Source organism: Syzygium oleosum, unplaced genomic scaffold (assembly GCF_021117445.2).
Source record: "Syzygium oleosum isolate NSW1041296 unplaced genomic scaffold, Sole_v2.1 Sole_v2.10, whole genome shotgun sequence".
NCBI classification, from domain to species: domain Eukaryota; kingdom Viridiplantae; phylum Streptophyta; class Magnoliopsida; order Myrtales; family Myrtaceae; genus Syzygium; species Syzygium oleosum.
The window spans coordinates 9,637,201-9,662,630 of NW_026607494.1; the positions used below are offsets into that span (position 1 = coordinate 9,637,201).

At 42.7% G+C, this 25,430-nt stretch overlaps 3 protein-coding genes across 7 annotated transcripts; 2 read left to right on the forward strand and 1 right to left on the reverse strand.

Annotated features, from left to right (window-relative positions):
* The first annotated feature begins 2,357 nt into the window (after positions 1–2,357).
* Positions 2,358–2,987, forward strand: LOC115685554 (protein DMP7). Its single transcript, XM_030610628.1, has one exon. It carries the CDS (start codon positions 2,358–2,360, stop codon positions 2,985–2,987), a length of 630 nt encoding a protein of 209 aa, XP_030466488.1.
* A 1,910-nt stretch (positions 2,988–4,897) lies between these two features.
* On the forward strand, positions 4,898–18,033 carry LOC115685592 (homeobox-DDT domain protein RLT2). 5 transcript variants are annotated; one of them, XR_008817274.1, is made up of 19 exons: positions 4,899–5,389; positions 5,505–5,969; positions 6,831–6,913; positions 7,304–7,717; positions 7,833–7,922; positions 8,027–8,191; positions 8,283–8,505; positions 9,251–9,351; positions 10,445–10,531; positions 10,645–10,797; positions 11,523–11,678; positions 13,150–13,359; positions 13,445–14,131; positions 14,214–14,768; positions 15,059–15,691; positions 15,805–15,909; positions 16,219–16,476; positions 16,925–17,821; positions 17,852–18,033. XR_008817274.1 is itself a non-coding variant. In XM_056315032.1 (18 exons), exons 1-18 carry the CDS (start codon positions 5,173–5,175, stop codon positions 17,747–17,749), a joined length of 5,424 nt encoding a protein of 1,807 aa, XP_056171007.1. In that variant the 5' UTR covers positions 4,898–5,172; the 3' UTR covers positions 17,750–18,033. The 5 variants fall into 5 exon arrangements, 2 of the variants coding, with proteins under 2 accessions (XP_056171007.1, XP_030466534.1); XR_008817275.1 differs by having other exon boundaries at positions 17,856–18,033; XR_008817276.1 differs by having other exon boundaries at positions 17,862–18,033.
* Positions 18,034–19,346: 1,313 nt separating this feature from the next.
* LOC115685553 (signaling peptide TAXIMIN 2) lies at positions 19,347–19,999 on the reverse strand. Its single transcript, XM_030610627.2, has 2 exons — positions 19,868–19,999; positions 19,347–19,601 (listed from the first exon to the last, which is right to left on the reverse strand). The coding sequence occupies exons 1-2, from the start codon at positions 19,960–19,962 to the stop codon at positions 19,478–19,480; spliced, it is 219 nt and encodes a 72-aa protein (XP_030466487.2). The 5' UTR covers positions 19,963–19,999; the 3' UTR covers positions 19,347–19,477.
* Positions 20,000–25,430: the final 5,431 nt, after the last annotated feature.

The window sequence follows — 25,430 nt, forward strand, 5'->3', positions numbered from 1 at the left end:
TGACGTTTCAATTTCTGTAATTTAGAAATCGGTTGCGATGTGTCCTCCGACATTGACTCTAATTAATCTTTGCTTGAGTTCCGACCACGTGAGAACACGTCGATTATGGAGCATATTCGTCATAAAAATATATACATATGAAATGGTATGAGAATAATTCAAGAAAAATATTGCACATGACTAAGGTTCTTTGGGAGAATTTAATTGGAGTTAACGCCAAATGCGCATCTATATATAGTCTTGAAATATATTTTTGAACAGACCTTTTTCTCACACACATTATCATTATTATTATTGTAAAGTTAAAATATTACTCTTTTTTCTTTGTGAAAGTTATTTTTATCCCAAGAAAACAATTTTTAAAAAGATTTAAAATCACAGCACCATAAAACTAGTAGAAGCAGTTTTGGGAAACTGCTCTGATATTACTTCACTTGTGAGGTACAGCGAATGTGGGATTTTTAGGGTGCGCATGACAACGATTCTGTCTCCGGAAACCGATTCTGCTAAAAAATGATTCTTTTTAATTCTGTACCCATGAATAATTTCTAAACATTTGAAAGTGTTTGGTAATTGCCCAAAATTTCTATTTTTAGAATAGAAAAAGAACATAAATGCGTTTGGTAACTACACAAATTTTCTTTTCATTAATAATATTTTAATAATATTTTGAATTTTTTAATATTTTTCTCTTTTTTTTCTTTTTTTTCCTTCCCTTCCTTGGCCATGGTCGGTCGTCGGCGCCAGCGACCGGCCATAGGCCAGGGCTGGCGAGGGCATCGCGGCCCTCGCCGTCGCGGCCATGAGCCGCCCTTGCAGACCCTGGCCTGAGGCCGGCGGCAGGCGGCGGCAGACCGGGAAGAAGAAGAAGAACAAACCAAGAAAAAAGAAGAAAATCAAGAAGAATTAGAAATGGAAAATTTGTTCCAAAATCAAGAAGCTACTTTTTTTTGCTTCTTGATTTTATTCCAAAACTGATTCTGGGAACAATTTTTTGCAAATTTGTGCCCGGGCACAAAAAATTTAACAAATGGATTTATGTTCCCAAACCGATTCAGGGAATAAAAGAACAGAAATTTTCATTGTTTGGCAAGTTGCCAAACGGCCCTTACCAAAAATCTAGAAAAATCAAAGCGCCCCGATTTTACAGCTGTAATAGCCATGAAAAAGCCATGCAAAACACACTATAGATGGTGTTTCGGACTTTGTCATATTCAAATAGCGATTATTCGATAAACAATCATGATCCGGGTTATCGGTTAAAGTGTTTTCTTTTTTAAGAAAGAGAAAAGAAAAAGACTTGTAAAAAGATTGTGGGGCGTTTAAACACACTAGGCTCAAGCTAATGGTCAGTAAGCTGTGAAGTCGATGGGCCTAGAAGACGAGATGTTGCAGGCTCATGGTCCGAAGAAGAAGAACCTGCAATTCAGATGGCTTTCTCAGTAAAAGCATCGTCGCGAAGCCCATCATCATCGTCCGGGCTTGAAAAGAGAAGCGTGAGATGACTAGGGAAACCTTTCGATGTGCTTACATGTTGAAATGTTCACGATGCATGGCGCATTCAGAGGGGAACGATCTACGAGAATCTCCACCTCATTCTGTTTCGACTGATCCTGGTACTGTCTCATCAGCTTCTTCCCCTGTTCTTTCATGTTCCTGATATGCTCGGGCAATTTCTCCACCAACAAGCTTTCATCGTATCAAGCAGATAAATCAGGCAGGACTTGCAGCAGGTCTGAAGAAAAATGGTAAAAGAAGAAGACGAAAACGTTGTATTCAGTGCTCCTTCTTTGCTGCATCTTTATGATGGGTGTAATGGGAACTGATCTGTAACGTCGTACTGGTAATAATGAAGGTCGAGACGGGACTGAAGTTTTGTGAACAGAAAGTAACGGAAGACAACTTATGATGCCTTATTAAAGGCTAAGGCAAAACAGCAGTTCAACTGCCTGGGTTGACCTCTCCGCCTAATCGCTCCTCAAGAACCGGACACCTTCTAGATATAGATGCAACTCCGACAGAAGCCCGAGAGAAACACCACTGACTCCATTCGTTGTGCTTGATTTGCCCACGTTGAACGTCGTAAAACAAACAGTTTCTCGATGCTTTTGGCTCAAAGGGAGAATTCGGTTTGGATCAGAACTTCTTAAGCTTTGTATCCCCCGCAAATTCGATGTCATCCAACCAAGATACCATTTGGCAAGTAACGGCATAAGACAACAGATGTTAAAAGTCCGGTCCTTCCCTGCGTAGTTTCCTCCATTGTAGTCAGCAAAATCATTTTAAAATTTGAAGCTCTTGATATTTCGGCTGGTGGTGGAAGAGAGAGTTTCATTGGCGTTGAGATATTTTTGAACATGGAGACTCCAGCGCAAGAACAAGCTCAACCCCTACTTCGAATAAACGGTCCGTCGCAAGATCAAGAACCCAGAATGCCACCGAAGACGCCGGCGCAAAGGGCGGTGCGGAAGACATTCAAGCTAACCGCACACTTGGCGAACCTCCTTCCCACGGGAGCAGTCCTCACGTTCCAAGTCGTGTCCCCGGTCTTGACCCACCAGGGCAAATGCCCCACCTCCTTGAACCACACCCTAACCCTAGCCCTCCTCGCCCTCTGCGCCGTCTCCTGTTTCATCCTCTGCTTCACCGACACCGTTCGGGATGAGCGCGGCAAGGTCCGGCATGGGATTGCGACGTTCAAGGGCCTGTGGGTCCTTGACGGGTCGGTGCAGCTCTCGCCCGAGGACGAGGCCAGGTATAGGATAAGGCTCATCGACTTGTTGCACGGAGTCATGTCGGTGCTGGTCTTCACGTCGATCGCGCTGTTCGACCCCAACGTGATCAAGTGCTTCTATCCCTCGCCGTCGGAGGACGCCCGGCAGCTGCTCGTGGCGGTGCCAATCGGGGCAGGGGTGGCGTGTAGCTTGGTTTTCCTCGCATTCCCGACCAAGCGGCATGGCATCGGATTCCCTCTCTCTCGATGTTGATCATATATATTCTAGGTTTCGTGGATCTTCAGGTTTTCATGATTGTGCTCATGCAGATCAACAGAATGGAGAACCTACTCACATGGAGATTAAGAATTGAATTCTTTGCGAGTTAGGAAATGTCATAGCTATGATTTAATGTAGTATACATACTACAACCTTATAATAAAATTTCAACTTACATGATCAAGTAGAGATGGATGATAAGAGTCCCACTCTTTGGCTGGGTTAAGGCCCAAAACCAAAGGCCCATTGGCTTTGGCCTGCCATTCCTCTACAAATATTGAGATAAGGTCACTTGCTAATTGTAGGTCTAGCACTCATTTCTCTCTCTCTCTCTCTCTACAAATACATACTAAAGCATGAAGATTATTCTTGAAGAGGTCAATGCCCGGGGGCTTTCTTCCTTTGCGATGCACGGATTCAAGACGCTTGGACCCGGTACTAGCAGGTCCGTGACCTAGTTGAATTCATGCACCAACTCTCGTTAACCTTGACCTTCTCTTGAATGTCCTTGATAATGCTCGGTTATAAGATGCATAAGTTATTTTTTTCTTATTAAGAACGTGGATCTCAATAGAGAGAGATCCAAATGAATTGATTTGACTAAAGAAGGAGAGCAAAGATATGCGGGAGGGTTTAATGTTAAGATACCTTTTCGATTTTATTGATATCTGTCACGAATTACATTGACAATTTCTTTTTAATGTCATGTTCTGACGTGGTAGGACGAACATGTCAATCCATACTTATTTTTGATAGATTACGTAAGTTCAACTCAAATGAAATAAATTCTAAAAAAATTGGATTTTACCATTATTTTAATCAAGTCAAGAATTTTCTCTTGTCAATACAAAAATCGGAGTACTTCAGTTCTTAAACTAATATAAGTTTCGAAATTTCTTGTGACCGCGCAAATTAATTTCGTAACGCCATCCTCATCGCGCCACGCGCGAGAAAAAGCCCCAACACGACAACCGTTAATTAACTCGCGACAATATTTTCCGAATTGACACGCTGGAAAATCCGAAAGGCGGGGCGAGCGGAGCTCAGCTCCGACAAAGAGAACCTCACGCGCGAGCCCCACCGCGCGTGAGTCGCCACGCGCTCTCCTCGCCGCCGCTTTCAGACAAAACCGCTCATCGTACCAAAGGCAAGGGGTGGCGGGTCGGGAGATCTTCTTCCCCCTTCCCCCTGAAAAAGAAAACACAAGCACCACATCAAACTAATCGAAAAAAAGAAAAAGAAAAGAAAAAACCATATCATGCACAGCAGAGGAGAGAGAGAGAGAGAGAGCGTGTCGAGAGAGAGAGCACGAGGGCGAGCGCCCGACGAAGAAAGAGAAAAAGCTACGTATTCGCGAATCCAATCCAATCCTTCGCTTCAACTTCACTGATCAAATTTCCCGATTTTCCGACCCCCATTCTCGAAAACCCAAAAAGCCGAGAAAAAAAATCCGGGAAAATTCCATTTTTGGTTTTTTCGACCCCCCCTCCCCCTTTTCGACGCGCACAGTTCCAAAACCATTATCGTTGCCCGCGAATTTAGTTTTACGCCCGCGACAGCAAGACAGCATGCGATCGATTAAAGAAACCGCGGCTGCTGCTGTCGCTGCTGCTGCTCCTCCCCGCAGTCGCTGCTGCTGCTGCTGCTGCTGCTCCTCTTCTTCCTCCTCCTCCTCCTCGCGTTCATCATGGCGATCGCTTTCTCGTGATTATGGCGATGGCCTCGGTGCTTTCATCGCGCCAGTTCGCGGGCTGTTGCTATCATTATTGTTGTCGTCGCTCGGGGCGCAATATTCCACAAATCTGACCTCACATCGCAATCGAGATAGAAGGAGAGAGAGAGAGAGAGAGAGAGAGAGAGGGGGAGAGAAAAGACTCGAGAGGAGAAGAGTTTAGCAGCAGCATTTTTTTTTGGGATTATTTATTTTCTTTTTGGGTGGAGAGAGAAGGAAAGTCTTTTGGGTGAATTTATATTCCTCGCTTTTTCGTCAAACCAACAGAAAGTCATTTCTTTTAAGGAGCCACAGGGGAGTTTTTCTTCGAGAGATAGAGAGACAAGTTCTCTCCTTGATTTCTAGGGTTTGTGCCCGTCCCCGTGCTCGATTCTGGGTCGGCAATGGAATTCGGTTTCTAGTCCTTCTTGACCCTCTTCCGATCCGGGTCTTTTTGTGCTCCCAGCAATGGAGGAGGAGGAGGAGGAGATGGGTGTGGCTGCTGCCGGCGCTAGCAGTAGCGGCGGAGGAGTCGCCGGCGGCGGCTGCGGCGGTTCTGGAGGCGGAGGCGGAGGCGGAGGAGGAGATGAGGCCGAGAAGAAGAAGCCAGTTGAAGGGGAGGGCAAGTCGAAGCGCAAGATGAAGACTGCTTCTCAGTTGGAGATTCTGGAGAAAACTTATGCTGGTACGGATGCTAATCAGTTTGTTTTGCGCTTTCTGTGTTGCCTTATTTTCTGATTCGCGCCGTCTATTTGCTTGCGCGCGTGTCGGTTTTCACCGTGAAATTGGCGTTGATTCAGTGGAGCCGTATCCGTCCGAGGCGATACGAAACGAGCTCTCGGGGCAATTGGGGCTTTCTGATAGGCAATTGCAAATGTGGTTCTGTCACCGGCGTTTGAAGGACAGGAAGGGGCCATCCAAACGGCAGCGTAAGGATTCCCCAGCTGCTGCAGCTGCAGCTGAGCCAATGTTGGTTGGTGGGGATGCGGCGAATGAGCTTCCCTATGGTGCTGTTGCTGGATCAAGTTCGTTTACGCCGGCTGTGGAGTCTTGGCGAGGTGGCCCACGAGTCGGGACGGCTGTTGCACGAATCTCCGGTGATTATCCGGTGATGAAGCGGCATTATGAGCCAGAACCATCAATGGCTGAGCGTCATGCAATTTCATTTGTGGAAGCACAGTTGGGCGAGCCTTTGAGGGATGATGGGCCGATCCTTGGGATGGAGTTCGATCCTTTGCCACCGGGTGCATTTGGCACACCTATTGGTGAGTTGAGTTCTCTGCTTCATGAGCATGCTCATTTGGATGTTGCTATTTTGTTTAAAATCAGGGAATGACAATTTTATTCAGTGATTGGTAGTGATGGCTCGTGGATGCATTAATTAGCTATCGCAACATTTTGCAAGGCCATTTATTTTCTAGTACTTGGATGTCACATGGAGCTTGACCAAATCTGTCTGTTGAGCGATTAGATGTTAATTTTTTGCCAATGCCCTCAGACGAGTAGGAGTGAAGTTCAGATCGAACTAATATAGCTCCGCACTGAAGACAAGGCAAGGGTAGCTGAATAAATGATTGGTAATTTGAACATGGGAAATAGCAAACTGGAGTACTCCAGTGAGCAGAGAACTTCATCTGTATTTGAACGAGTTAATCTACAGTATTTCATGGATGGTCCAATTAAGACTTGAGATAAATGGGTCAGAGTACTACCTACCTTGGGGAAAACAACTTCTTTTTGAAACAACATATAGAACTTATGGCATTGTGGAGTACAATCTGGAAACATTGAAGATGTAAGGAAGATACAGAGGAGCAAATTATTGTGCATCGGACGGTCCTTGGACCAAGGCCTCTGGCCAGGACCTTGACAATAGGGAACAAAACTGTTGAAGGGTAAATGGGAGGTGTATGAGTTCACTCATAATTTACTGCTTAATGTGTCTGGTGTTCTTTTACTTTGGGGCCGAGGAATTCTGATAGGGAGTCCTTCCTTGGAAGATTTGAAAGCAATAATTTGATGTATTTCTTGTTTGATCCATTTTAATCAATTTTTTTGCGAAAGGTTTTGTGATGACCCATGAAGCTGCTTTATAACATCCGGTAACAATTTTGTGTTCTTTACAGGAGGAGCAGTAATAGGGCAACATAAACAAACTGGAAGATCTTTTGAGGCCAAATATGAGCGCTCTGATGCTAAATCAATTAAGGTTAGTAGATGTCTGCATGTAGAATGGTGCAACTATGTATATTCAGGACATTTGAATAGATAAGCATATGGGAAGTGGAAAAGAATACTAGTTTTTAGATCAGTCACGAAGAAAAACTGTATTTAGAGTATAGTAGCTGAGTTGGTTTTTGGTTCTAATGACTGGGCTCCTCAGATGATTTGAATTTTCTCCTAGCAGAGTTGGATATTTTTAGTGTTGTTTATTGGGATTGGTTAGCTGACAAGGAGCAACCCATTGCCCTATTCACGAAAAGGAAACGGAACACCTGACCACCCCCTACACACACACACACACACAACAAGAAAAGGGTGGGGGGCGGTAAAAGATTTGACCAAACTGACGTGAATCTCCCATATTTGCTGTTCTTAGGGTGTTGTGCGTCCAGTCCATGAATACCAGTTTCTTCCAGAGAAACCAACTGTTAGAGCTGAGACATATGAAAGAGTTGTTCCACCATACCACCATGGTTCAGATAGTATTAACACAAGGATTTCAGCTGGACCTTCATTCCTGCACGCGAATGAGCCAATGCCCTCTGGATATGGTCTTCAAAGTCGGGTGCCTGTTTTGAGTCTCTTAACTCCACCAGGCAAGCAGGGGCCTCTCTTGTCATCAACTCCAGGAGAGTATGATTTAGATCCATCTAAAACCTCTTCTACAAACTTGGAGATTGAAAATAGGCTCGGTGCTCACTCCGTTTCAGCATTGGACAATCCGCTTGTATCATCAGACAGACGGGTCATTCACAATGAGGAACTTTTACGAGCTGAGAGAAAGAGGAAGGTAATCTCTTGGATTCTGAAGTATTGAAGTGTGTATAGGTTGATCTCTTGTCTGCAAAATTATTATCTTGAAGAATGTTTCAGTAAGTGTTGTCTCCGAACTATTACCTGTACAGAGTGAAGAGGCTAGAATACAACGGGAAGTTGAAGCTCATGAGAAAAGGATTAGAAAAGAACTAAAAAAGCAAGATATTATGAGACGAAAGGTACAGGGTGCTGATTTTCAATGAAGTTTATTTGTTTAAATTGATATAATTGCATGTCTAAGTTTATTTGTTGTCATTTAATACTATTGCTCGTGAATACCTAGAGAGATGAGCAAGTAAGAAAAGAAATGGAGAGGCTTGACCGTGAAAGGCGGAAGGAAGAAGAAAGACTGCTGCGGGAGAAGCAGCGAGAGGTAGAGAGGTACCAGCGTGAGCAAAGGCGTGAATTGGAGAGGAGGGAGAAGTTCTTGCAGAAAGAATCTAGAAGAGTAAGCTCGAGGAACCACGGTTTTTCTTTTCTTCTGAATTTGTCAGTAACATTAAGTTGTTTCAACTAGTAAATTGCCGGTGTGTATGTAGGCTGAGAAAATGAAGAGAAAAGAGCAAGTTCGCAGAGAAAAGGAAGCTGCCAGACTTAAAGCTGCTAGTGAGAGAGCAATCGCTCGCAGAATGGCAAAAGAATCAGTGGAACTCATTGAGGATGAACAATTAGAGCTAATGGAGTTTGCAGCCTCAAGCAAGGGGTTACCTTCAATTATGTCTCTGGATTTCGAAACTCTGCAAAATCTTGAGTTATTTAGAGGTAGGTTGTGCAATGTCTGGTTGGACATGAGGTTCTCTGTGATTGCAGCAGCAGATTATTCTGAAAGCTGTCATTGTCCTCATCAAGGCGTGCAAATAGATCTCTTGCTTCGTGTTGTAGATTTGCGAGATTTGGTTGTTCTATGGGTGATGCCTTCTGGAATTTCTTTCTCATTGCCGTAGTGTTGATATGCACGAATATAAATTTAAAACTGACTTGTAAGCTGAAAATCCTTGGCTTCTTGACCTGAATGCAAGAAAGCCAATGTGTCTTTAATTTGAATTTATGTTTTCACCTTTTATTTTCAAAAAGACCTTGTAGATGAGAAACCAGCATGCTAACTTTGGAAGGATTAGAGATTCCTAAAAATCCATGCTAACTATGTGCCAGTAAACTTCCACAGTGGATTTTACGATGCATGATTGCAGTCTACTTATTCTCCTATTGTTGGAAAAAAATGAAAACTTTGCATGAAAGCAATTTCTGAAGACGTGGACATTTGAAGCTCGGTAGCAATGTTATGATGAGTTTAAGAAGAAAACGTAGGTCGACTGCTGATTAGCATTAGGGCTGCCATGTTTGGCTCCAAATTTCCAATTTTTTTTGGTTATTTCTGTTGATTGGTTTATGCTGAAAATGTTGCATTCGTTTTATACCCATCCCTAGCTTTATTGAACCAAACTCATGAGAAACAATTTAGTTATACCGCATACGAAGAAGCAGCTTACATTATCTATTATTCCAGATTCTATGACTGCATTTCCGCCCATAGCTGTGCAAACAAAAAAGCCATTTGGAATTCAACCTTGGTCACATTCTGAGGAGAATATTGGGAATCTTCTCATGGTAAGCTTGAGCTTTGCTTCTCCTCATATTTTAGTTTTATTATTGCTTTTCTCATGTCCCTTTATCTTCTCTTGCTCCGTTATCCTCACTTTGGGAAAAAATGCCAAAAGATCTCATGATTTTTATTTTAGTTAATTTGTTCATTCTTAATTTAAGTAGTTTACATGTTGAGGTTTAATGTGTATGTGTACAGAAACTTAGCTGGTACTTATCAATTTGGTTATCAATGTTTTGTTTATTGAATTATCATTTATCAGGACAATGTCTTTTAAATTTAATGCCGTCCCGTTGAATGTCAGATATGTAGGTTTTGGTTGATGTGAGACTGCTTGTTGTAACATTCCAAGGTAGAGGGACAAGGTTAATTCTAGTTCATTGTTTAGGGTTGTATTTTTATAATGTCCAGTGTTATTGAGGAGAAGCTGGGGCAGAGCTTAGGTAGATCACTTACTAAGACGGCAAACTATGTCTAGGCCTTTCCAAGAAATAGTTGGTTAAGATAATACCGGTTTTGGAGTTTCATCACAGAAATGACACAAGAATTCTAGCTGTCCAAGTGTAAGATTTGTTGTCCCGAGTATCATTCTATTTTGCCATGCCCTGATCCCTGCATAATCAGTAACAGACTCTGAGGCCTCATGGGCATTTTATATTAGCATGGTAGCTTCTTTTAGACTGGTTTTTCACATTCCTGAAAGGAGTTTAGGTGTCCCTGTGGGTTTGTAGTTGAAAGTTCTAGAATACCTATTCTGTTTATGATACATTGCTTCTGGACAATTTTTCTCTTCATATGATGAAGTATGATAATTCTACTGATGTTAGGCGTTCCATATGTTGCTTGTATAACATTTAAATACATGATGAAGGGATGATTGGTTCAATAAAAAATTTTCGTATCCTAGAAATTATGATAATTGTGAAAATAATTTATATGATAGGTGTCGACTCTTTTCATAATTACTGTGGCCGTATAGGCTTGCTTTCCTGGTGAAAGAAATGTTGGTTTGTGCACGAACCTTTAGAATCTTAAAAATTTCACCGCTTATGCAAATCTTTTCCTGATAATATCTTGGGTTTTGTTTCTTGACTTTAGGCTTGGAGGTTCCTGATAACTTTTGCAGATGTTCTTGGTCTGTGGCCGTTCATACTTGATGAGTTTGTCCAAGCTTTCCATGACTATGTATGTTCTGTTTTCTACACATGAATCTCATTCCTCAAGGAGTCACTATTTCTAGGCTGGGAATGCATAAGCCTTCTTGGTTTCATGCTAAGCATTTTTGCCTTGTGATTCAGGATGCAAGGTTGTTGGGTGAGATACATGTTGCTCTTTTACGAACAATCATTAAAGATATTGAAGATGTCGCAAGGACACCTTCCACTAATGTGGGAGCAAATCTTAATAGTGTTGCTAATCCAGGTGGTGGCCATCCACACATAGTTGAAGGGGTGAGCTACTTCTTGTTGGTTCCTATAGTTGTTTGTATTATTATTAGATCCATTGCCAGTGTAAAGAATTTATTACACATTCACTAGTAGATGGATGACACATGTGCTTAAAGATAGTTATGTAACCAAGTTTATCAGCTTGTCAAGTTGAATCTTACACTGGTAGTTGACATCATAAATCCTATTTATTATATGTGGGACATTGTCACGAGACTTTTTTTGTGCAGAGCAGGAGGGTTGTACACTTCTGGAAGTTTAGTAATTAGCTGCCAATGATTTTTGTGTGTGTGTGTGTGTGTGTGTGTGTGTGAGAGAGAGAGAGAGAGAGAGAGAGAGAGAGAGAGAGAGAGAGAGAGAGAGAGAGAGAGAGAGAGAGAGAGAGAGAGAGAGAGAGAGAGAGAGAGAGAGAGAGAGAGAGAGAGAGAGAGAGAGAGAGAGAGAGAGAGAGAGAGAGAGAGAGAGAGAGAGAGAGAGAGAGAGAGAGAGAGAGAGAGAGTATCATGGTATTAGTTGGCTCTTTCTTTGTTTCTTTGGCTTTTATCTTTATTCGGATGAACTATAAGAATCATAGGAACATCCTTAAGCTGCTGTCAGTAAAACTAGGAAAATATGATCCTTTTTGCTAAAAATAACTGCTTTTTGAGCTGGTCGTACATAAGCAGTTACCTTTTTCTGCTTTGCTTTCATACATAACCAAAGATTATTGACTCAGGCATTCCTTATAGGGATATTCTTGGGGTTTTGACATTCGGACCTGGCAACGGCAACTGAATCCGCTTACATGGCCTGAAATATTGCGGCAGTTCGTCCTTTCTGCAGGATTTGGGCCACAACTGAAGAAAAAGAACGTCGAAGCAGCATATCTTCATGATGATCATGAGGTGACCTCATTTCCATCAAGAGAGCTACTTGTTACTTGGAATGTCAGTTCTTGTCGCTGCTTGAATTCCAGAAAGAGTATAGCTTTTTGTATACTTTGAGAGAGATGCTATTTCCTTGCATTGGTTTATTGGTAATGATGGTATTTCCTTCTTGAGTAATATGGCTAGTGTTCGTTCTGTATCTTGTAGTAGGACATGGAAGGCAGGTCGGCCACCCTAGATCTTGCGAAAGAGTAGTTTGAAAATGACTAGGACCAGTTCCTCTTTTATCTAGAGATTGAAACTGGATTTAGTTGCAGGACTAGAACAAGTTGCCATGGATAAGGATAACCACGAGAACTACCAATTGAGAAAGCTCTTGTAGTTTTTTCCTTTTTGCATTTAATTTATATCTTAAGAATTGTACTGCAAAGAGGGAGATTTTTTTGTATGCATTTGTTTCTTCAGCTTGCTTGATGTTCATTTCATTTGCATATTAGTTGTTTTGCAGCCATTGTAAGCCTTATGTTCACACGTATTGTTAAAAACCTCAACTACCAGGAAACCTCTTACACATAAGCATGGATAGTCTTTCTTTTCTCAATATGCCGAACTGAAAAGTGCTGCGTGCAGTTGCTTCACTTTTGTGCCTCCTTTACCTTTTTCTGGGTATCTTGAAGTTTCATTTGTAGTTGGTATGTGACTGCACTGGGTATTGTTCTCTTTGAAACAAAATTCAGTGCCTCCTTATGAAGCATTGCTTCAGGAGAACTGACCATTTAATTGACTCCTTGGGAAGCAGTGCTTCAGGAGTCCTGTTGTCACTCCACCTCCAGGATGCTTCATTAGTTCTTTAAAGAAAAATTTCTGCTATGCTATCAGAAGAATGGAGAGCATTCATTCCGTGTAATTGTCACCAGAAAGAGAGTTAGGTGTTTATTGCTGTATAACAATTATGGTTTGAGGAAGTAGTCTAAGAAGTTTCTAGCTGTGGTTGACTCGACGGAAGATCATCAATCTTACAGTTTAGTAACTATTTTGCTGCTTGGTTCATTGCATCGCCAGTTGCTACGATTTTGTTGTGGCTTCTGAGTTCCAATTTAAGATTTTTTGTATATTATGTTGCGGCTGGTGTTCTCATCATACTTCCGGGTGACACTAGTTTGAGACTAACTTATCGAACATCCTTTCCATTTTCTTTTTGATAAATATTTCAACTGATGCATGGGATTAAGGGTTTGTAAGCCCTTCTAATGGTCCTTTGTGTTTTTCTGCCAACGAAAAATAAATTATTTTTACCTTTTGAAACCATGAATTTTTTTTTTAAATTACTTCATAAGTGGAATTAAATAAAAGGGATTTTTTATGCTAAGAGTCAAAGGAAATTGCTAAAATTTGCAGCCCCAAGCATCCTGAGTTTCTTCACCGTGCTGTAGTGAAAAGTGAGTCCTTTTTCACTCACATGAAGTTTTTTCCTCCAATGCAACGGCAGGGTAATGATGGTCAAGATATAATTTCTATTTTGCGAAATGGTGCGGCTGCTGAACATGCCTTTGCCAAAATGCAACAAAGGGGATTTTCTAATTTACGTAGATCGAGGCATCGTTTGACCCCTGGAACAGTAAAATTTGCAGCCTTTCATGTTCTCTCTTTGGAGGGTGATGAGGGCCTAACAATACTTGAAGTTGCCGATAGGATTCAGGTGAGACTCAATCTGTTGACTGAAACATGTTTGATCATGTTGTCCTTAAAGTATTAAATATCTTTTTCATTGTTTCTTTTGAAAGAAATGTGGACTACGAGATCTTACTACCAGCAAGACTCCAGAAGCATCAGTAGCTGCTGCTTTGTCAAGGGATACAAAGCTTTTCGAGAGAACTGCTCCATCGACATATTGTGTCCGACCTACTTATAGAAAGGATCCAGCTGATGCTGAGGCTATACTTTCTGCTGCTAGGGAAAGGATTAGAGAATTTAAAAGTGAGCTTGTTGATGAAGAGGAAGCTGATGATGCTGAAAGAGATGAAGACTCTGAAAGCGAAAGCACGGAAGACCCTGAGGTGGATGATTTAAATGCCGAATTGAATTCGCAGGTGGAGGTCTCTCAAAGAGATGTCAATCTACTTGATGTGAAAACTCTTTCGGGTGATGGAAAGGATGATGCTGATGAAATAGATATCTCAGAGAATGGCACGGAGAGAGCGAATGGAGATTCATCATTGATGTGTCCTGATAACTTGATCAAGGATGAAGACGCTGTTGCTCCTGTTGATATAGATGGTGGTGGCATTCAGGATGAAGCAACTGATAATATGCAAAACACCGATATCGATGAAAGCAATCCGGGAGCGCCATGGGTGCAAGGACTTATGGAAGGAGAGTACTCGGATCTCAGCGTTGAAGAGCGCCTCAATGCTCTTGTTGCTATTATTGGTGTCGCAATTGAAGGGAATTCAATACGCAGTGTTCTTGAGGTAAACTAGTTTCATTTCATTGAGCATTCAGAAATAATTATTGTACTCATGTTTGTGGTCTGAAATGTGATTGATCTTTCAGGAACGCCTGGAAGCTGCGACTGCATTGAAGAAACAGATGTTGGCAGAGGCACAACTTGATAAACGCCGAACAAAAGAAGACTACTTGATGAAGATTCACTATCCATTCCAAATGGCGAGCAAAACTGAAGCTAACCTTATAAATATGTCATCAGCTGAGGGCAAGCTAAGCCCTTTGCTTGCTGTTGATGGTGGTAATAATGAGATGCCAGTGGATCCTGCTATTCAGCGAGAATCAATGATTGATCAGCGGAATCCCAGTCCCTTCATAACTTCTGAAGGAAACCTGCAAATGCAAGATATTCCTGGCGGTTCAGAAAATTTTTCACTGCAGCAAGTAGGATATGCTGCTGAAATGTCCCGCTCACAGTTAAAATCCTATATTGGTTACAAGGCAGAAGAGTTGTATGTATATAGGTCATTGCCTCTTGGTCAGGATCGAAGGCGCAACAGATACTGGCAGTTTGTCACATCCAATTCAAGAAATGATCCTGGCTGTGGTAGGCTCTTTGTTGAGTTGCATGACGGACACTGGAGGATAATTGATTCTGAAGAGGTGCTGATCTATCTTAAGTGGCCTCTGTATGATTAAGTTGTTTGCCTACATTGGCGGGTATATGTGTGCAATTTGTTATCTATCATTTGTTCCATGCTTCTCTCTTAAAGTTTATGTGGTAATAGAGGCAAGTGTTACCTTGGTAATGCCTCAAGTGATGCTTTTGGAAGTTGTGATGATATCTGGTAAATTAGTATATATATTGATATTCAGATGTTGCTGCCTAACATTGTTCTTTTCCCTTGATATAATTTCCTCACAGTTCTAATTGATCTGTGCAATGCATGCAGGGTTTCAATTCTTTGTTAGCATCTTTAGATGTACGTGGGATTAGAGAATCATATCTTCACTTCATGTTGCAAAGGATAGAGTCATCCTTTAAAGAATCTGTTAGAAGAAATGCAATCTCCACTGATGGCAAGAGAACAAGTGAAGATAAAATCAAGAGAGAGGCTCTTGAAGTGGCACATGGCTCTGACGCTTGCATAGGCATTGACAGCCCTAGCAGTTCTGTATGTGGAGTGGATCCTGAGACATCAGAGACCTCCACATCTTTTAAAATTGAGCTTGGAAGAAATCGACGTGAGAAAGATGGTGCTCTAACCAGATATCAGGAGTTTGAGAATTGGACATGGAAGGAATGCCTAAGTCCTTCCGTGCTATGTGCCATTAAATATGGGAAGGAAAGATGTGTGCCACTTCTCAATGCCTGTGATCGATGTCATGAGATACATTTCATGGACTATGATAACTGCCCCTCATGTTATTGGACCTCTACAACCTCAAAGAGCGAATTATATCTCTCCGAGTCTGTTGCGCCTTCTGAACACAAATTGCATATGCCGTCTGACCCTACTAATTACGGTTCAGTGTCTTGCCCTGTGAAAATAAGATTGCTGAAAGTGTTATTGGCTTTGATGGAGGCAAGTTTATCCTATGCTTTTAATATCTACAAGCTCTTTACATTGTGATCTTTTGAATTGTGCTTACCTGAAGTTTCTTGCACCTTATGGTTTTCTTCATGATGACTTGGCAGGCTTTTGTTCCTCCAGAAGCTCTTGAGTCCAGTTGGACTGACGATTTTCGCAAGTCTTGGGGTATGAAGCTGCATACTTCATCGTCAGCTTCAGAACTTCTTCAGGTTCTACTTAACTTTTATGGTTATGCTGTTACTCTATTGAACTTCTAGCACTGTTATCCTTCTCCCAGAGAAACAGGGAAATGCCTTTCCCTTTGACTTTATGTGCCTGGAAGCATTTTTTTTTATGGATCTTAAAAGAATGGAGTAAAGTTTTGCATTCCATTGGTACTTCGTATCGTCTTTTTATTGCTTGCTGTCTTATTTCATCCTTTAATTGTCTGATGGCTAGTATATGACCAGACTTTTTCTTCCTAATGGTATTCCTTGCGTAGTATCCTATCTTCTCAAAACTTGTTTTTTTTTTTTCAGGCTTTGACATTGTTGGAGAGTGCCATTAAGAGGGATTATTTGTCCCCTAATTTCGAGACCACTAATGAATTGTTGAGCATCTCTTCTGGATTTGCTACTGATATATCTGCCAGTTTTGAAGCTTTGATTGTACTCCCGTGGATACCCCAAACAACAGCTGCTGTTGCGTTAAGGCTCATGGAATTTGATTCAGCCATCTCTTATTCGCTCCATCAAAAGGTGGAGTCTGCTGTGAACGATGGATCTGGGGACTTTGAGGTGAGTTGCTTGTTCAATGTAATGAACTCTGATTTTTGTTTATGAGGTTGCATAATGATAAAGGAAGGTACATAGTGGTGGAATAACCAGTGTTGAGACTAAATATTTCGAAGATATTCGATGCTGTGCAACCCGTTACTGCGAGACTTCGCAGGTTATTACTTCTATATTTGATCTCTGTAAGCCGGCCCGAGTTGAATTGGAGTTGTATGGCCATGATTTGAAAAGATGAAAACTTCTTTTTACCTTGCTTGGCTTTTATAATTTCACATACAATTCAGTTTATCTCGGAGCAGTAATGTATCTTTCTCAATATCGACCCAGAATATAATCAGTCTGCGAACATGGCCTCAGAATTTATGCATGAACTTTATGGAATAGCGGAATTTTCGTCCTTTAAATCCTTCTTGATTGTTTATGCATTTAATGGTTCTGTCCTTTTTCCCAGAAGTTTCCATCTAGATACATGGGCACGAGGAGTTGGCACAACCATGATAGTGCAGCAACTCCTTTTCGAGGTGGGCTTGTTGATGAAAACTGGGTTGACTCTGGGCCGATACCTACCGGGTCTGGTCGACGACGGGGCCGGGGAACTGGAAGGGGCCTCAGTCGCACAAGCGGTCGGAGATCCCAGAGAAGGGTATCCGGTGGTTCTAAGTTCGACTCTGGCAAGAAAGCCAGAGTTACAAATGGTGAGAGAGGGCGATCACGTGGACGAGGCGGGCGTAGGCGAGGACGACGTAGCACTAGAAATCGGCAGAGAGCAGTGAAAAAGGAAGTTCCTGTTTTTGGTGAAAGGGAAGCCACGAAAGAACAGATGATGGAGGAATCACCTGAAGTCTTGATTGAGGATGGATGGAATGGGGATGACGGTAATAATGCAGGGCTGAATTTGGAGGAAGCCGAAAATAGCAGCAGCTCAGAGAGTTCAGAGTTTGAGGATGAAGATGGGCAAGCGACCGGGTCGTACAGATACAATCTTGTGGCTGATGATTACTCCAAAGGCCTCAATGGCAAGGCCGACGAATTGTCAGAAGCAAGCGAAGATAATCTAGATGGCAATGAGGAAGTTGAGGAGGAGGAGGACGAGGAGGACGAGGACGAGGGGGACGATGCGGTAGATGACAGAGGCGGAGATTTAGATGTTCGAGAATACATAAACGGGGAATTCGATGAGGAGGAGGAGGAGGATGATGCAAGAGCTATTGATGGGTTTGAGAATGTGGACCCTGATGAAGGTACAGGATCTACATCTTCGGAGTATAGTGACTGAAGATCGCATGTTACCCGCTGGAAAATTGTTACTCCATCATATTGTTTCAACAGTAGGTTCTTAGCCCTAAATGTATTTAGAGAGAGAGAGAGAGAGAGAGAGAGAGAGAGAGAGAGAGAGAGAGAGAGAGAGAGAGAGAGCTGTTGGAAACTTGGAATCACTCAGGGTCAAGGCAATTCTGTCACAAGCAGATGTATATTCGCCGCTGCGCTGTGTACTTTGATAGATCAAATACTCTCTAACATTTGGTGATAATGAGGAAGAAAGCTTTAAATATTCACTTCTATTCCGATGGCCTAAAGAAAAAAGTACTTCCATTTCACTTCCCATTCATGTTTTGGCTCCTCTCGCTTACTTGGGTTGTTCCCGCTCGGCGCCTGACGACGTGACCCGTGCAGTGCTTTGGCCACCGCGTTTAAGCGACCGACGAGCATGGACAAGTCGAGTCAGGGGTGCCGAACCCATCATTTTGGAACACGCGACATGGCTTGTTCATGTTACAGTCAAGAACCAGGTCCCCTATATTCCTGGTTCTTCTCCTCATGGTCTCCAAATGCTCCTGCAGTTCAACTTGTGCTGTTCTTTTTTGGCGACTTCATTACATATTACCGTGCAATCATATTCACAGGCTGCGTGATTGATCAAAGTTGGAAGCCACCTTCGAGGAAAAGTGGGTGATAAAAGAGAACATTGCACTCCTTTCTCCAAGAGAGAGAGAGAGAGAGAGAGAAGAGCAGTGACGACTAATCCGATCGATCATCCGAGCAAGAGTAAGGTTTCTATATACTCCCAAGTTCTGCATGAGAAGCTAGGACTGAGAATTCAACTTTCTCGATTGCAAAGTAGTAAGCGCTGCAAGGTCCAAATACCCCGACGGTCCTTACTAAAGTGTTGCACCCGCATGGTTTCTCCTTGGTTGAGCGGTTAGGTAGAGCCTGGGTCAAATTTATCGTACCTCGACCAACCCATTTATCTCTGGCGATCTTAAAGACGTACCCCCTCACATCGGCTCGGTGCATTCGCGGTTTTGCTTCCAGAGTGTTCCCAATAAAACTTGTACCCAAGGACTACCAAGAAAGGAGGGGGAGCGTGCCTCATCATCTAAATCAGCATTTGGTCGGTCGGTGTTCCACCCACGTTCAACTATTGATTTGGTAGATAATTAGGACCTTCTTTTGCTGGTCATAAGTGATCATTGGGAATATAACAAGCTTCAAAGTTTAACAAATCAAATTAACAAATTGCCTCCACAGTTACATGCTACCCTCGGGCATTATCCAAACGTGCAAAACAATTAATCCCCACGACTAATGCAAATTTCTCGATCCGCTCCACACGCAACGAATAAGGCTCAATCCACGAAATAACTACGAGAGGCAGATGCTGATGATTCGAACGCGGGATTTCATCGTACACGAACGAATAGCTCGACCGACTCGATCCTTTCACAGTTTTGCTGACACGGAGCCTAAAAACACTCTGGGTTGATACAAATTTGAGAACTACTACAACTCATCCTCCTGCAACTGTTGTACACCAACCCCAATGAATGTGGGTGACATCTACAACTTCCAAAATGCTGGAAAGAAGAAGAAGAAGGAGAAGGAGAAGGAGAAGGAGAAGAAGAAGAAGATGGTGTGGCCCTAAAAATAAAATAAAACAATGGAGGAAGCAAAAGAGAAGAACACACACACACACACACACACACAAGGGATCAGGAGGAAAGACTTAGCAAGGAATCTGATCGGTGAACCAACCGAGCACCTTGACCGGGAGCTTCACCAGATCCACCGCCAGGTTCGCCAGCCCGGCGAAGCATATGCAGCACGGGCACAGGCAACTCAGTATCGTCCTGCACAATTCGAAAAACCCATTTGAAAAAAAGACCAATGCGCAGTTCACGGGGGAGATCGAAACACCAACAAAAAAACGAACGAACGAACGAACGATGGGCTGAAGACGGAATTTGATCTCGGATCACGACGCGCGAAGGCTTCGAGGAGAGTTTCGACAATGCCGATGGATTCCCGCGCTCATCACACGCGCGGCATTGAGTGGAATCGCGATCGACGAAACGAGAGAGAGAGAGAGAGAGAGGGGGAGAGAGAAAAAGCTCACCCGAGGACCCAGACGACGGCTCCGACGAGGGACAGGACGACCGCGACCAGCGCGAAGGGGAGGCCCAGCAAGAACCCTAGCGGCCTGCATTCCATCGCTTCGATCTCGCTCTCTCTCTCTCTCTCGCTCGCTCTGTCTGCCACGCCTTCCCTCGTTTTTCCCTTTCGTCCCGCGTGATTTTCCCCGGAAAGTTTCTGCGGGAGCAGGGAAAGAGACGGTGGGAAAAATCGGGCAAACGCAGGTTGGAATCCGCGAACTGGCACGCGGACATCATATAAATAAAACTGCCCGGGACGGCGGGGTCGGTTCGAAATCGCGGCGAAATGACGGAAGAGCCCTCGGACGGTTCCCGGGGCCCCTTGGCCCCGGGAGCGACGGGGGGCTGTTTCGTCATTACGCGGCGTGCTTCGGAACGTTCCGAAACTCCGTTTCGGTTGGCGCCCGGGGGGCGCGGGACCTGCCCCCCGCGCGTGTCCAGATCGGGACTCGGCTTATTTCTGTTCATTTTTTTTGGGTGATTTAAGTGACAATGACATGATGAGTGGGGACTTACCATCGTGCTAAGGGCGTGGCATTACTTTCAAAATAATCATGATGATGATAGGCAATAATTTGGTGTTCGTGATTGCGCTTTCCGATTTTGGGCAATGGGGGTTCAAAAGGGAAAGCGCGCGATTTTACCGAGGAGGTGCCTGTCCGGCTTACTGCGGTGTGCCCGTGCGTGCGGGGGGGACTTAAAACCCCGGCCGTTGCCCGGACTGGCCTAGAAATGCGGGCGTGCTCGCCTGGCTCACGATCCCGGCACTGTTGTCGCCGTGTGTGTGCCAGTGTCTTGGCTTTGTGCCATTGCCGTGTTTGCCAATACGATCCTAGGTGGCCGGTGCTCATCGGCCCTGCTGTTGGCCTTAACAATAAAAAAAGAAAAAGAAAAAGAAAAGTAAATAAATATATTAAAAACCATGGCATTTTGATGACAAATGGAATGCTCGAGGTTTCGGCGTATTGGGCTTCATGCTTCAGATCTTTTTCATTCCATTTGCACCCCTTAGAAAGAAAACGGCGAACCACCGCGTTGTTTTCCTCTCGTGCTCGGCCTATTCAATGGCTGATTGGGTAGATGCATTCGAGATTGGGCTCGCCTCTCACGACCAAGGCAGTTCGTCCGCTTGTGCAGCTGAAGTGGACAGAGCGATTCGGCCATTTTGGGCCTCGTTTCTGTTGTTACGTCTTGGCGGGTCCCGACATCATCACCGCTTCTCTCTGGATGAAAGTCCGCTTTGGCAATGGCACCTGCTCGATCTCATCTTCCAAGTCAGTGCCGCCCTCTATGCCCTCGTGCAAATATTTCCCAACGATAAATCAAGTCACAGGTGATCCCAATGAGGACGGCGTTTCTTGCCGGGGTCATAAAACAATGCAAAGATGACGGCGGCACTTGATCTCTCGATCCTCCCGGAGGCTCTTGTGGCAAGATTCTTATGAACCCTGAAATGTGTATAATTAATTGAAAGTTTTTCTTTCATTCACTTATGATGGTTGAAAAAGCTATAAGATATGATCCATGTTTTACATTCATTTTGAAAGAACCACCGCTTAAATCTCGCGAAGCGAAATTAATATGGTCGTAGCCTGTAAGGGCAATTTTACAATCAACTTCAGATATACACCTTTTGCTTTTAACGTATTAAATATGACTTTTGTTTAATAATAAACACCTAAAGCATGTGAAAAAGTATATAAAAGTAGATATTTAAAATTGTATAAAGTCACGTGAAATTTCTCTAAATTTAAAGCCTAGTTTTCCTTGGAATACATTTTTTTTGGGGGGTAATACTTAGGGCCCGTTTGGCAACGTGCCAAACAGTGAAAATTTCTGTTCTTTTGTTCCCAGAAATAGTTTGGGAACAGAAATGCGTTTAGTAAACTTTTTGTTCCCAGGCACATTTCGCAAAAATTTGTGCCGAGAAACTGATTTTGGAAGAGAAACAAGAAGTAAAAAAAAGTTGCTTCTTGTTTCTGGCATAATTTTGAGAATCAGTTTTTTTTCTTCTTTTTCTTTTTCTTATTTTTGTGTTGTTCTTCCCTGGGCTGGGCCGGCCGCCGCCGGAGGCGAGGGCGACCCTCGCCTCCGCCGGCGCGGCCGGCGAGGGCCGTGACGCCCTCGCGGCCCTAGGGTCGTGGCCGGGTCGCCGGCCGCCGGCCCCCGGTCGCCGGCGACCGGCCATGGCCAAAGAAGAAAATGGTAGAAAGAAAAAAAAAATTTAACAATTCAAAATATTATTAAAATATTATTTGGGAACGGAAATTTTGTGTAGTTACCAAATGCATTTCTGTTCTTTTCTACTCTAGGAATAGAAATTTTGGACAGTTTATCAAACGCCTTCAAATACTCAGAAATTGTTTCCGGGCACAGAATAAAAAAAAATCATTTCTATTCAGAAATAGTTCCCGGGCACAGAATGGTATTCATGCGCACCCTTAGAATACAAACGTTTTAATTCCACAAGTGCCCTCCAAATTATGCATGACACTTGTTTAAGGAGAAAATTACCCAACCTGTCCTGTACCTATCGTATCGATATCAATTTAGTTCTAAACTTTTCAATCTGTTAATTTAGTTATAAACCTTTGTACACAATTTCAATATAATCACTTTAGTCAATTTTCATCGGAAATCACTGACGTTGGCACACCGCCGTGTCCGAGTTAAAACTCTAGGTTTGATTAGATAATTTTCCCCTCATTTAGCATAATTTGTGTGAATTAAACTTCATAAATATGGTGCACCAAATTAAAAGTCCTTTCTAGATATGTGAGTCGGATCACACGTATCACTTGGGTAAGCACCAAACAAAAATTATTGTCATGTTGTGGGACCCATTCGATTGCATAAAAGATTTCAAGGAGTCCTTGTCACGATGGGACCACTAAATAAAGATATTTGTCCTTTTCTTATCTCAACTTATTATTATTATTATTTTCCCTTTCTGAAAGAAACAAACATAAGTCTCGATCGCACGTTCGCAAAAACGCCGGCCGTTTTTATGTTGCCTTCTGATATTACGTGGCTGGAATTTAAAGCTCACTTCCCCAATGGAGACGATCTCTTCGCCTAAAAATCTCTCAAGTCGGTTGAAGAGCTCCTCTCGAATCTTCTGTCCGCATTCACGCTAATTGCTAACCGAGAACGCATACGCATCATTGGATAGACGAATCTTACATACATATAGGATCATCACTTCCGTAAGTAAGCGATATAACCTTAACGGTGTGCAAAAGGAATCGAAATTACCCGGACCAGACTGGCCCGGCCTGGAACTGGCGATTTTTCATGATGACCAGTCTGGTTTCCGGTGGAACCGGTGAGTACCGGTCCGGTTCCCGATTTCAGGTCCTAGGTGTGGAATCGTTCACTAGGACCAGGCCGGCGTGTGTGTACGTGAGCATTTATCATAAAATCACAATATCATTTCGTATTTGATAAGTAAGACTCTCATGCAAATTTCTTTATTATTCTTACCTTTTTCCTTGCAAAGAGGTTCGGTTCTCAGGTGAATCCATGAAACCAATGAGCCGTTCCCATTTCAATTTTTTGGAACCGATCCTTAGCGAGCGATTCCCGATTTCAGGGTGGAAATCGCCTACTCGGATCATGCTCAACCCTATATAACATGCTTTTTAGCATATGTTCAGCTAACATTCCTAAGTAGCATGTACTTTTTCTGGTCATTTCTAAGATGAGAGACGCTGGCAAACAAATGGTAGTGGATAAGCAATGATAAAGTTTTATGGTCCGAATCACGGAATTGTGCTTTAATCGAAAAACCCATTTAATTTCCACAAGACATTTATAGAAAAGAGAGAACATAGCAATTCCGAGATATCAATGTCAATAGGGAAAATTATCTAAACTATCGTAAATTTATTGTACGGCGACCAATTCAATCTTAAATATTTTAACTGTGCCGATTTAGTCATAAATATTTAGACGATTTGTCGATTTTGATCTTAAACCTTTCAATTATGACAATTTAGTCCTAAATCTTTTAACGATTTACCAATTTAGTTTTTCCGATCAATTTTGGTTGGAAATCACTATCGTGACCGTCTAATCAGCGCCGACCGTCCAAACTTTAGTCCTTCCCAATGTTAATGCCTGAGGATATCTCTTTAGGAAACGAGGCAATGAGATCGGCAATCATGTAACTAGGTTTTCATGCCGACTTTTGTTTTTTGAGAAAAGAATCAGTTTGAAATCTTTAAGTTAGATTTAAATCTCAATACATAGCATAATAATTAAGAACGCATAAGCCGAAATTATTGACTTTTCCCCTGAATTTTCCGTTGGCCATCGCTTTTGCATGATAACTAATCATTGCACTTCATATGGTCTTTGTGAATATCCAATACAAGCATTCACGGTAAGGATTTGTCTCCAGTAGAGAATAGACGGATTGCGTTGTCGCATCTCGATCATTTCCTCGTTTAGTCGGAAAGTCTTACCAAAAATTTTAAATTTATTACAATTGTATCAATTCAGTTCTAAATATAATTTTTTTTATCAATTAAGTCCTAAATATTACATTTGTGTCAATTCAGTCTATTCAATTAATTTTAACTGGAAATCGTCGACCTGGACGTTGATCGTCCTATTTGGCGCGGCCGGCGTTGAAGTTGATATTTTTAAATAATATTTTAATAATTTTTCGATTTATTTATTTATCTTATCTTTTTTTTTTCTTCCTTTCTTCTTCTAGTCGGTTGCCGAGGTTCAGTGACTGGCCAGAGGCAGGCGAGGTCACCCTCACCCTCGCCAGATCCATCCGCTTGAGATCTAAGCTCGATTGTGGTTGCCAGAGCTCTGAGGTGTTGGCCATGGACACTCTAGCTTCTCACTCGCGACCATGGCTGCCAGAGCTTCGAGCTCCAAGCCATGGTCGCTTGAGCTTTGAGCTCACGGACATGGTTGCTCCCTCCCTCCTCATTCGCGGTTCTCTAGCTCATCTCACACGCTACCAAAAATCAACCGAATCGACTGAGCCAAACCTCAACACCACAGCCATGGAAGTGCCCTGCCTCAAGCAACCACAGATCTATGGCTGGCGAGGGCAAGCCTTGACGAGGCTCCCCCTCGCTAGCTCTCACCTCTGGCTGGTCACTGGTCCTCGGGGACCAGTTAGAGGAAAAAGGGAAGAAAAAAAAAAGAAAGAGAAAGAAAAAAAAAGGAAAAAGAAAAGAAAAGAATAAATAATAAATAAAAGATTTGGAAAGTTATTAAAATATTATTTAAAAATGTCCATGTTAGTGCTGGTCGCGCCACATAGGATGGCTGGCTCTATGTCAGAGATTTCCAGCCAAAATTGACCGGATGGATTGTATCGGCACAAATGTAAAAGGTTAGGACTCAATTGGCAAAAAAAAAAATTATGACTGAATTAACACAATTGTAATTGATTAGGATTTTTCGAGTAAGTTTCCCCATTTAAATGTGTAGGGTTCGCATGCGATAGTCTTTCCATAGCCGTAAAACATAAGATCATGTCATCTATACGTCCGCACGCTT